Here is a 12,645-nt window from a genome sequence, read left to right as displayed (position 1 = left end):
TAAACTTACGAAATAGCCTTTGAAAGTACAAGAAAGTGCAGTGACCATATCCATTCATTCATGTCTCTTTTGCTAGCTTTAATAGTGATCGGCTGATACAAATGTGTCCCTAATCTAGCCTACAAATATTAAAAACAAAAATGTTTAAGTTCTAACTTCTGCTAGCAGTTCATGTAACAGTTTTCAAGTACTACAAAATATTGTGAAGGAAAGCCTGTAATACATCACTATCAAATTCCAATATCCCCAAACCAGCAATGAAATGTCTGAATATGTAATTTGTTGCCTTGAGCAAAATTTAAGAATATAAAGACACAATAGCTCTAACCTTCAAGGTTGGGAAACCAGTATCTCCCAAGAAGTTTGTTTTAATAGAATTGAACATTTAATTTTTTCCTCACAGTAATCAAAGCAAACATTTTATCAGTATTACTCTTGGTATATCAAACTGAATTCCAGGAATGTAAGAAAGTCTGAGTTGGAAATATTATGTAGAAAAAAGGTTGAATTAACAAACACATTACATTTTTTAGTTATTTTTTATAAGTATACATTGACATCTACTTATCTGATAGCAGCACTGCTGGTTTTGAGTTGGTTTTTTTTGTTGTTTTTTGTTTTTTTTTTCCTTCCAGAGGGAATGCAGAATGGCAGTATTATCTTTGGAACAAATTAAGAAGATAGTAACAAATAACAGAAGAATAACTTTTACCCATATATTTTTCAAGGGTAATAAATAGATAAGTATATAATTATGGAAAAATACGCCTCAAATATGCTTTTTAAAATTTCTCAGGATTTACTGTTTTGTTTTTCTTATTAAAATATAATGCACTGTCACTGCTATCTCTTCTAGGAAAAACAAACCCTAAGGTTTCATTTTCCTTCTCCAACCAATAGAGTGATATCAAGAGTAAACTTGAACTAAGGTCAACTTGCTTGAGCCAACAGAGAATTCTGTAGTAATTTGATTATTTCACCAATGTACACATATTCTAGGTTATTAACTAGAGACTCACCAGATATTTTGTATCAAAGTGTTATACCCCAAACAGGTTCTCTGATGATTTATCATGCTAGTATAGGAAATCTGAAGGAGTAACAAATGGTATAACATAACCAGACATGCAATACAGAAGGACATGACATAAAAGATACAGCTTGACCCTGGATTTTTCCCTTAGAATAATTCCTTCCATAAATAAGACTTTACTTTTTATTTTTACATACAGACTCATTCTATAAATAGTCTTGGATCATGGACAATGTTAAAGACATAGCTTAAGAACTCTATACCACATTTTTTTTTTTGTAGTCTACTGTCACCCCAGACCACAAAAAACATTCTCCAAGTGGATGCTCAGGTTAGATAAAGATGCTCCTAAACAAATTTACTGAGGCTTAGAATGAAAATCACATAACTACCTGCAGCAGCAATAGTCTTTTCAAAAATGACTAAATCAAACTTTTAAATATAAAGCATATATAAAAAGGACTATTAAGGATAGTAGAAATACAGGAAAATATGTGTTGCCTTATAATAAAGTTCAATAAATATTCTTTCTGAATCCTATAAACACTACAAGATGTTATAGGTCTATTTGGTTCCCATAAGTTAAAAAAGTCTGATTGCTTTTACATAAATTCCTCCCAATTCTTATCTATTTTCAAACAGATTTTTATTAATGCGTTTCACTAGACTCAGAGATTATATCTCTAACTTCCTTTCAGAAATGTGCTTTTTTGTTGGCTTTACTAAGTATACGTAATTTTCTAGCAAATAAACATGATTTAAATTTTAAGGTTCAAGGTAATTCTAGAAAAAGGTAGACATTTGAACTATCTGCTTTTCTATATTCCTGTATTTACAAGGCCTAGCATCCACTGTGGTTTCCTTCTTATCAGTTATCGCACTTTCAATAAATAGTAACTGTAGTACAAGTTACGTATATTAAAGATTTCAAAATTCCTCAAAATTTCACAACACTACAAAGTCATTAATATCTGATTTTACAGAATATGAGTATTAGTGTTATGTAATTTTTTTGCTATTGGAAAAGAAATACAACTTATTTTTTCTATCTAAATTAAACCCAAGCTCTATTATCAGTTCTCAAGATAGTATCTAAAATGTACATTCCTAAAGAAAGGTAAAGCTGTTCAAGGGCTGAACTAGTCCAATACAGGATTAAAGGTTATTTATTTGTTATTTTTTGTCTTGGTTTGTTTCTTGTGTTTTGTGTGTGTGTGTGTGTGTGTGTGTGTGTGTGTGTGTATGTGTGTTTTCCTTTTATATCCCTATATTAACCCCCTGGTTTCTCTTGGATTAGATAATAATTTAACATTGTAAAAATTAATTTCAGAAACTATTGTGCTAATATTTAGATTTCAGGAAGGAATCAGACAAAATCAGTTACCTCCATTCATTGTTAGAACAAAAGATAAAATAGCTTACTAACTGATATGAGTTATGAATGTCACTATGACACAAAATTTGCTGTGATTTGCTTATTTGGCTACAAGTGCAGTATTTTTTCATGTATGATACCACACAGCATTTCCAACTTGTAACGCGAAACTCCAGCTCAGGAAGAGTGTACTGTGTGACTTGAAAAAGTCTGATTGTAACTAAGTAACAACCTTTCCCCTGAAAAACATGAACAAAATCCATTGGGAAATCAGGCACAGACGGTATTTATCGGTTTTTCTTCCTTTCCTCCTGTGGTTTTGTTTCTCAAGACATACAGACGCATCCAACAGAACCCACCACTTGTTACAAAATGACACAGCTATTTTTGTCCTTTTCTTTTTCTTTATCTTTTTCTCGAGGTTCCTTTCGTTTACGTTCACCATTCCCAGATTGTCTTCCACTTGATGGAGAGGCTTGTGCTGGCTGGCTTTGCTTTAAGAAAAATAAACAGGAAGAAATTACCTCAACTTTCTAAGGTGCTTAATCATAGTTATCTAGAAAGAAAAACCATAAGAGTGAAAGGAATCATTAATAAAAAAAAGTTATTTGGTCACAGACTTGTTATATGGTATCTGAGTAACTGCCTCTATCATTTTAGATAGATCTAATTAATGTATTAATTATTATAAGTAAAAGAATTTTCAAACAATAAATAACGTGGAGGATTATATTCCCTGAAGCCTCAATTCAAGAAATATTTGTTAAAGTTTATGTTAAAGAAATTGACAACTTTTGGTAAACTAAGTTCCCTAAGACCTCATCAAATACTATAATAAACAGATTTTCAAGGAGAAAAAAAAAAAAAATCCTGAGAACTTTGAGTGTGAAATAAGTGTATTCTGTCAAATAAGAAAATGTTTTTAGTGAAGAGCTAGTAAAAATATACCAGGTTTTAAATTTTAACCTTGGAGTAATCAATATTTGAACTAGGAATATAAATACTTAGTTTAATGGAGACCTCTATGTTTAAAATTTCACCAGACCTTAAAGAGCATCTTATCTTCTTTGTATCCTAAGTCAGAGGAACAGTTCTGGCATGGTACAGTTAAACATAAAAAAAGGAGAATTTTTTTCATTTTCTCATTTTTCATAAATCTCAATAAAATGAGATTTAACATCACATTTGCAGTGCTTAAAATGTTTAACTGGGAAAAGTGAAAAGTGGAAATGTGCTAATCTTCGTTGAATACTTAGTACATGTCATACATTGGCTTAAGTACTAACCTTATTTGTCCTTAAACAGAAATCTAAGAGTTAAGCATTATCTTTTATTTTCAAGATAGGGAAAATGAGGCTGAGAGAGGTAGGGGACTTTGATCCCCCTAGTAAGGGGATACAGAAGCAGGAAATGCAATCCATGTCTATCTGGCTCTGAAGTCTACCCTGTTACCAGTAGTATTTCATACTGCCCTGGAATTTTTACAGAAGACTTTGTTCCAATTGGTTGATATTCTTTGGAGCTATTAACAACTTAAATTTGATTCAATTGCAGCAAAAATAATAAAATGCCTAGGAATAAACTTAACCAAAGAGATGAAAGACCTATACTCCTAAAACTATAAAACACTGATGAAAGACATTGAAGATGACACAAAGAAACAAAGACATTCCATGCTCACCAATTGGAAGAATAAATATTGTTAAAATGTCTATACTACCCAAAGCAATCTACAGATTTAATGAATTCCTATCACATACCAACACCATTTTTCACAGAACTAGAACAATCCTAAAATTTGTATGGAACCACAAAAGACATCAAATAGCCAAAGCAATCTTGAAAAAGAAAAACAAAACTGGAAGCTTCACAATTCTAGACTTCAAATTATATTATAAAGCTGTAACAATCAAAACAGTATGACACTGGCACAAAAACAGACACATACCTCAATGGAACAGAACAGAAAATCCAGGAAGAAACCCACAGTTAATATGGTCAACTAATCTTTGACAAAGGAAGAAAGGATATATAACAGGAGAAAGTCTCTTCAACAAATGGTGTTGGGAAAATTGGACAGCTACATGTAAAAGAATGAAACTGGACCACTTTCTTACACCATACATAAAATAAACTCAAAACGGATTAAGGACCTAAATGTGAAACCTGAAACCATAAAAATACTAGAAGAGAGCACAGGAAGTAATTTGTCTGCCATAACAACATCTTTCTAGATATGTCTCCTGAGGCAAGGAAAACAAAAGCAAAAATAAACTATTGGGACTACATCAAAATAGAAAGCTTCTGCAAAGCAAAGGAAGCAATCAAACTAAAAGGACCACCTACTGAACGGGAAAAGATATTTATAAGTGATTTATCTGATAAAGGGTTAGTATCTAAAATATATAAAGAACTTACAAAACTCAACACCAAAAAATCCAAATGATCCTATTAAAAACTGGGCAGAAGACATGAACAGAGATCTCTCCGAAGAGGACAAACAGATGGTCAACAGACACATGAAAAGATAATGACAACAACTCATCAGGTAATGCAAATCAAAACCACAATGAGGTATCACCTCACACCTGTCAGAAAGGCTAAATTAAAAAAACATAAGAAACAACAAGTGTTTTCAAGGATTTGGAGAAAAAGGAACCCTTGTGCACTGTTGATGGGAATGAAAATTGGTGCAGCCACTGTGGAAAACAGTATGGAGGTTCCTCAAAAAATTAAAAATAGAAGTAACCTATCCATGATCCAGTAATACACTACGGGGTGTTGACCCAATGAGTACAAAACACTAATTCAAATGTATACATGCATGCCTATGTTTACTGCAGCATTATTTACAATAGCCAAATTATGGAAGCAACCTAAGGGTCCATCAGTAGATGAATGGACAAAGAAAATGCCAGAGGAGCGCATGGGTGGCTCAGTGGGCTAAGCATCTGACTTCGGCTCAGGTCATGATCTCATGGCTCGTGAGTTCGAGCCCCATGTTGGGCTCTGAACTAGCAGCTCAGAACCTGGAGCCCGCTTCCAGTTCTGTGTCTCCCTCTTCTCTGCCCCTCCCCCACTCACACACTGTCTTTCTCAAAAATAAACATTTTAAAAATGTGGTAGATATATACAATGGAATATTACCCATTAAAAAAATGGGAGTACCTGGGTGGCTCAGTTGATTGAGTGTCCAACTTCAGCCCAGGTCATGAACTCACGGTTCACGAGTTTGAGCCCTGCATCAGGCACTGTACTGACAGCTCAGAGCCTGGAGTCTGCTTCAGATTCTGTGCCTCCCTCTCTCTCTCTCTGCCCCTCCCCAGCTCATGCTCTATCTCTCAAAAATAAATAAAAACATTTTAAAATGAAATCTTGGGTTGCTGGGTGGCTCAGTCGGTTAAGTGTCCAACTTTGCCTTAGGTCATGATGTTGCAGTTCATGAATTCGAGCCCCAAAATGGGCTCTGTGCTGACAGCTCAGAGCCTGGAGCCTGCTTTGGATTCTGTTTCTCCCTCTCTGTCCCTTCCCTGCTCATGCTCTCTCTCAAAAATAAACATTTTTTAAAAATTAAAAAAAAATGAAATCTTACCATTTGCAATAACATGGATGGAGGTAGAGAGTACAATACTAAGTGAAGTAGGTCAGAGAAAGACAAATACCATATGATTTCACTCATACATGGAATTTAGGAAACAAAACAAATGAACAAAGAAAAACAAAGACAAAACAAAATACTCTTAACTACAGAGAACAAAGAGATGCTTCCCAGAAGAGAGGGGGATGGGGGAAATAGGTGAAGGGGATTAAAAGAACACTTAGCTTGATGAGCACTGAGTAATGCATAGAATTGTTAAATCACCAAATTGTACACCTAGAACTAATAGAACACTATGTTAACTCTACTGGAATTAAATTTTTTAACTGAAAAATCTTGCCCTCAGAATCTCAGGAAAAATAATTTTACTAAATAAGAAGTATATTAAGATAAACACAAACTTAGGACAATGCCATAAAATCCACAGGTGCTAACATGCTAATGTAATTGAAGAATCAATACCTAATTTAAAATACTTATCTTGGCACGAATCCTAGCTTTTACCTGGGCCTGTGGAGAAGCAGAAGCAGCAGCTGCTGCTGCTTGTTCCTGTTCCTGATAATATTGAGAAGCCCGTCTATCCTCCTCTTCTTGGAGTTTCTTTGCTAGTTCCAAATCACTGATTCCTTCGGGTATTTGTTCCCAGTTGATCTCTTGGCTCTGCTGTTCTTGTTGTAGAGATAATGCCATAAGATAGTCCTAAGAAATTAAATTATAAACCTCTTTAGCTATGAGATTTCACTCAAAAACTGGTAAGTGTAAATGCAGAGGTTGTACCTACAAAACTATGAGAATGGCTTTTAAAAAACATACCAGAGCTTAAATATATATAAAAATTAAAGCTATCTAAGTGTTGAGAGCTACAATTTCAGTGATGCTGCCATTGTTCTAAATATTCTTGGAATTCATTTAAAATTATTTCTAGAAGCAGTATATAAAGCATTCAAGAAAGCTTTAAAAACAACTCCCCTAGGGGTGCCTGGGTGGCTCAGTGGGTTAAGCATCCAACTCTTGATCTTGGCCAACTCTTGATCTTGGGTCTTGAGTTCAAGCCCTGCATTGGGCTCTGCAATGGGCATGAAACCTACTTAAATGAAAGCAAAACAAAACAAAACAAAACAAAAAAAACAATTCCCTAAAAACCAAAACCAAAAAAAAAAAAACCCTCACCAAACTCCCCCTATGGGTGCCTGGGTGGCTCTGTCTAGAGCATGCAACTCTTGATTTTGGGGTTGTGAGTTCAAGCCCCATGTTGGGCATGGAGCCTACAAACAAAAATAAAATAAACCTTGCCCGGTTTATGAAAGAAACACATCTGCAGAAAACTGAAACAAAATAAAAAAGCATAAATAAGTTAAAATTGCCATATCATTATGCAAAGATAACTATTATTAACAATTGATATATATCCACCTAGCTTTTTCTACATTAACACACAAACTCCACCACATCTTCCAAACCCCATTTAATGTCAAAAAACTTTTTTAAATAAGAATTTCCCCAAATCATTTATTAAATGGTCTTCCAAAACATGATTTTTAAAGCCAACAGTTTTCCAACATACAGGCATATTCAATTACTTAAACACCTCTTCCTCCCATCTCCCACACACCCAAATTATTTCCTCTGAGAAAAAGTGATGCATCTTCGGCTGAAAGTTGTATAATCTGGGGCGCCTGGGTGGCTTAGTTGGTTAAGCACCCAACTTCAGCTCAAGTCATGATCTCACGGTTTTTGAGTTCAAGCCCCATCTTCGACTCTACTGATAGTTCAGAGCCTGGAGCCTGCTTTGGATTCTGTGTTTCCCTCTCTCTTTCTCTGCCCCTCCCCCCTTGAGCACGTGCACATACACACTCTCTCTCTGTCCTTCAGAAATAATAAATGAGTAAACTTAAAAATACTTAACACCCACATTCATTAAGAATTAGTACTGAATGAAACTTGACTACGCTGTTTATCTCTCCCAGTCTATCCTCAAAATAAGAGAATATTAACCACCCACAGAAGATATCTAAAAGGTGGTTATCTGTGAAGACCTTGGACTATCTAGCATGAATATCTTACTAATATGAAGAATTTGTCCTTCAAATTTTTATCACTTCTTCAAACTGCTCTTTGCCAAGTCCCTAGGTCTTAAATCCACTCTTTCCTTGCTATTTCCACAGACAGTATCATGTATCTTTTTTCTCACATCTTACATCTTTACTACTGTAGCAATCTATTGCCTTACCTTCATTCCCTCTGCTGATATTTTTTATATATAGTGTTAGAAAAATCTTGCACATTTCTCAAGTAATATATATATTTTAAATAACACCATAAAGCTTCTGAAGGAAAATGCGTATGTTGATTATTATAGCTGTTTGGATACTTAACTTCCAAAAGTCCAAGAAAGATTAGCATCTTTGAATCAAGGAAGTATTCTTCTGTGCAACTGCCATTATAGAGGATGACATATAATAATTAATTGGTCAAATATCGGCCTCTGTTAGACTATAGAATTGTGAGGATTGTACTATGTGATTTATCTGTGAGTCCCCAGGAGCTTGTTAATAGTACCAGGAATACAAAAGCTCAGTGAATATTGGCTAAATGAACAGTCTATCTTATCTACTTAAATTGTTATCAGCATCTGATGTTATCAGCATTAGACTCATGTGCCAACTGTTCAACATGACCAATTTTCTGCCTCAGTCAGGGAAGAAGTCATATCACTTTTATACTTCCAATAGTAAACACTCCTATGGCTCCAAGCCTGCCAACCTATAGCAGACAAAGATCTCATCTGTCTCACTTCTTAATGAGACTTCTACTCACTTGAGCAGCACTTGTTGTAAATGTCTGCTTACCTTGGACTCTAAGACTTTATAAGTTTTACTTTTTACCCACTGCATGCTATCTTCAAGACTCTTTTTTCTACTTTTTCTGACTACCCAAATATATCTTAAATCTGTACTCATCTCATCTCTAGCACCAGTGCTCAGCCATCATCACCTCTCGCTTGAATTGCTAGTCTCCATTTATACCTGTGTAATTCCTATGCATTCTTCACATAGCAGCCTTTAAAAAAGGTAGATCATCTTACTTCCATGTTTAACACTTGCCATATCTTCCCTACAATTAAAATAAAATTCAAACTCTGTACCATGACCTTCACAATTCAATATACACTGGCCTTCTGAACCAAAGTGTAGAGTCAATGTACAACACATAAAATGATCATTTACCGATTTAGAAAATGTCAGGAAAATTTCACAAGCGTATAAATGAATAAATCTTTAGTTCAAAAGTTTTGGATAAGTGAATTCACATTTGAAAGGAGAATTTTAATTTTTTTTAAGTTTATTTATTTACTTTTGAGAGAGAGAGAGACAGCACCAGTGGGGGAGGGGCAGAGAGAGGAGAGAGAGAATCCCCAGCAGGCTCTGCACTCTCAGCGCAGAGCCTGATGCAGGGCTCGAACCCATGAAGCTGGGAGATCATGACCTGAGCCAAAAGCAAGAGTCGGAATGCTTAAATGACTGAGCTACCGAGGTGCCCCAAAAGGAATGAGCATTTTAAATGATATGAAAAGAAAGCAAATCTACCTGATCTATCTGATCCTGTTGTCCTCTGTATACGGTTTCAGGATCTGAAGGAGGCCGCAGATGAAATTCTGAGTCACAGAAATTTCCATCACCATCCACATTGTGTAGGCTTTCCCAAACAACTTTTTCTTCCGTAAGAAACCCCTGGTCTGTTACCAGCAAATACAGTAGACCCTTAATAAGAAAGAAAAAAGACTGTTATATGGATCAAAACTGGTTAATATTTACGGGAAATTTCATCATCTGTATGTTTATAGCATATTAATGATTCCTAGTAGTTAGATATAATAAACAGCAGACAAAGTAGATACCTTATTTGTTCAGTGAATTAAGTCAACCTGGGTTTGAATATAGTTCATAATTGGTATACTATAGTATAATGACATTTGGGAAGCTGCTGGCAAACTCAACTACCACATGACTTATAAATAGCCTTTGGGGGTATATAATCTCATTTTATATAACAGAAATATAATCTACAAGTTCCTTAAAAACATATCAGGTAACAAATGTTACAAAGTAACAAAATGATATCACATTGCCTGCTTATTAAAAAAATTAAGCTTATGACTAACATAATTCATACTAATTTTTTCTTTTTCTGCACCATTAGCTGTTCTTCTTTTGTATACCAACAGTACTTGGTACTTATTTCTATTATAGCACTGAATCACACTGTGCCACAATTGTGTTTCCCTGCATCATTCCCAGACTATATTTTTAAATGTCTGTATCTCTGGGCCTAGGGTGGGGTGATCATAAAGTTGAAACCTAAATTTACTGAATTAATTAATGAATTCATTTGTATTTATAGTCACTACCACAGAATTTAGTACCGACTTCTAATTTTTCATATGGATTAGTTCTAAGTCCAATCATATGTAAAGTGTCCCTAGTATTACATATAAGGTTTAGAAGCCATTTTTCCTTCATATATGCCAAGGATATGGCTTTCATTTTACTTGCTCAGGGTTCCCACTGGTTAATATAGTACTTATTACTGCACAAGATTCATGCTTTTCATGTTATTTCATCACAATTAATCTTAGTAATTAAGAAACTCCTTTAAAGAGTTTGGTGGTAGGGTTAGAGAAATCATCGAATAGATCCACAACTATACAGTCAACTCATCTTCCACAAAGCAGGAAAGAATATCCAATGGAAAAAAGACAGTCTCTTCAACAAATGGTGTTGGGAAAACTGAACAGCAACATGCAAAAGAACGAAACTGGCCTCTCTCTTACACCACACACAAAAATAAATTCAAGATGGATGAAAGACAAATGTGAGACAATAAACCATCAAAATCCTAGAGAACACAGGCAGTAACTTCTTTGACATCAGGCTGTAGGAACTTCTTACTAGATATGTCTCCTAAGGCAAGGGGAAAAAAAAGGAAAAACAAGTAACTGGGACTTCATCAAGATAACAATCTTCTATAAAGTGAAGGAAACAATCAACAAAACTAAAAGGCAACCTTCAGAATGGGAGAAGATATTTGCAAATGACGTATCAGATAAAGGGTTAGTATCCCAAATATATATAGAACTTATACAACTCAACACACCCCCCCCCCAAAATAATCTGGTTAAAAAATGAGAAGACATGAATAGACATTTCTCCAAAGACTTGCAGATGGCTAACAGACACATGAGAGAAGATGCTCAACATCACTCATCAGGGAAATACAAATCAAAACCACAATAAGGTATCACCTCACACCTGTCAGAATGGGTAAAATTAACACAGGAAACAACAGGTGTTGGTGAGGATGTAGAGAAAGAGGAACCCTCTTACACTGTCCATGGGAATGCAAACTGGTGTAGCCACTCTGGAAAAAAGTATGGAGGTTCCTCAAAAATTTAAAAACAGAACTATCCTACAATCCAGCAATTGCACCTCTAGGTATTTATTCAAAGGATACAAAATACTGATTCAAACAGATACGTGCACCACAATGGTTACAGCAGCATTATCAACAGCTAAATGTCTACTGGTGAATGGATAAAGAAGTTGTGCAATGTATATATATATATGTGGAATATTACTGAGCCATAAAAAAGAATGAGATCTTGTCATTTGCAACAAGAAATCACTGAATAAACTCTGAAATTTTATTTATTTAAAAAAATTTAATGTTTATTCATTCTTTTTTTTCTATTTTTTTTTTAATGTTTATTTATTTTTGAGACAGAGAGAGACAGAGCATGAACAGGGGAGGGGCAGAGAGAGAGGGAGACACAGAATCTGAAACAGGCTCCAGGTTCTGAACGGTCAGCACAGAGCCCGAGGCAGGGCTCGAACTCACAGACCGTGAGATCATGACCTGAGCCGAGGTCGGACGCTTAACCGACCGAGCCACCCAGGCGCCCCATAACGTTTATTCATTCTTGAGAGACAGAGCATGAGTGGGGGTGGGGCAGAGAGAGAGAGAGAGAGAGAGAGAGAGGAAGACACAGAGTTCAAAGCAGGCTCCAGGCTCTGAGCTGTCAGCACAGAGCCTGATGTGGGGCTCAAACTACAAACCGTGAGATCATGACCTGAGCCGAAGTCAGACGCTCGACTGAGCCACCCAGGTGCCCCATAAACTCTGAAGTTTTTTTAAAAAACTAAATAATTAGTGTTGAACATTTACTATGTGTCCAGCTCTGTGCAGCACAGCTGTTTCTAAAATATGAAATCCATCCTGTTGTCTACTACTAGTTACATCCAAGAGTTAGCTCTACAGAGCTCTGATTAATTTATATGGTCACTGAAATTACTCAATCAACATGAAAGTACTCATAAAGAAAAACATTTTGGCATAAACAGTTTAAAGACTTCGCTTTAAGCAAAAATTGAGCCCAGGCTTTTTTTTTTTTTTTTTTTTTTTAAATCAAGTAGGTTCCAATTCATCAAATATTTGAAGACCACCATATGCTCAGTATTATGCTAAGTGCTTGAGGATTCATATCATGGAAAGTAATGATCTCTCCTTACTTTGTATTGGGTACCCTTTTTTGTGATTCCATAGAAATGCTGCATTTACCACTATCATAGCACTTTACACATT

The 12,645-nt window shown here is 35.3% G+C and overlaps 2 protein-coding genes across 6 annotated transcripts in view; one reads left to right on the top strand and one right to left on the bottom strand.

The window, feature by feature from the left end:
* The window catches only part of SLTM (SAFB like transcription modulator), an 81,298-nt gene extending 80,536 nt beyond the window's left edge, over positions 1–762 (top strand). Inside the window, exon 21 of the mRNA XM_049613704.1 lies at positions 636–762. Coding sequence (XP_049469661.1) covers positions 636–684 — 49 coding nt within the window. The 3' untranslated portion in view covers positions 685–762. The remainder of the gene's footprint in view (positions 1–635) is intronic.
* Positions 1–12,645, bottom strand: part of MINDY2 (MINDY lysine 48 deubiquitinase 2) — an 84,395-nt gene that overhangs the window by 6,077 nt on the left and 65,673 nt on the right. The window contains exons 7-11 of one of the 5 annotated variants that reach the window (XR_007453834.1): positions 9,594–9,767; positions 6,511–6,705; positions 2,768–2,902; positions 1,020–1,090; positions 169–660 (exon numbers count right to left, since the gene is read on the bottom strand). Coding sequence is in view for 2 of the 5 variants with exons in the window: in XM_049613713.1 (XP_049469670.1) it covers positions 2,774–2,902; positions 6,511–6,705; positions 9,594–9,767 (498 nt within the window). In the remaining 3 variants the exon portion in view is untranslated. Of the gene's footprint in view, positions 1–168; positions 661–715; positions 2,903–6,510; positions 6,706–9,593; positions 9,768–12,645 lie in introns of those variants that run through there. The other 4 variants (XR_007453833.1, XM_049613713.1, XR_007453832.1 and 1 more) reach the window with 4 other exon arrangements.

This window comes from Panthera uncia (genome assembly GCF_023721935.1).
Source record: "Panthera uncia isolate 11264 chromosome B3 unlocalized genomic scaffold, Puncia_PCG_1.0 HiC_scaffold_1, whole genome shotgun sequence".
NCBI classification, from domain to species: domain Eukaryota; kingdom Metazoa; phylum Chordata; class Mammalia; order Carnivora; family Felidae; genus Panthera; species Panthera uncia.
This window is presented reverse-complemented; position numbering and strand designations above follow the sequence as displayed.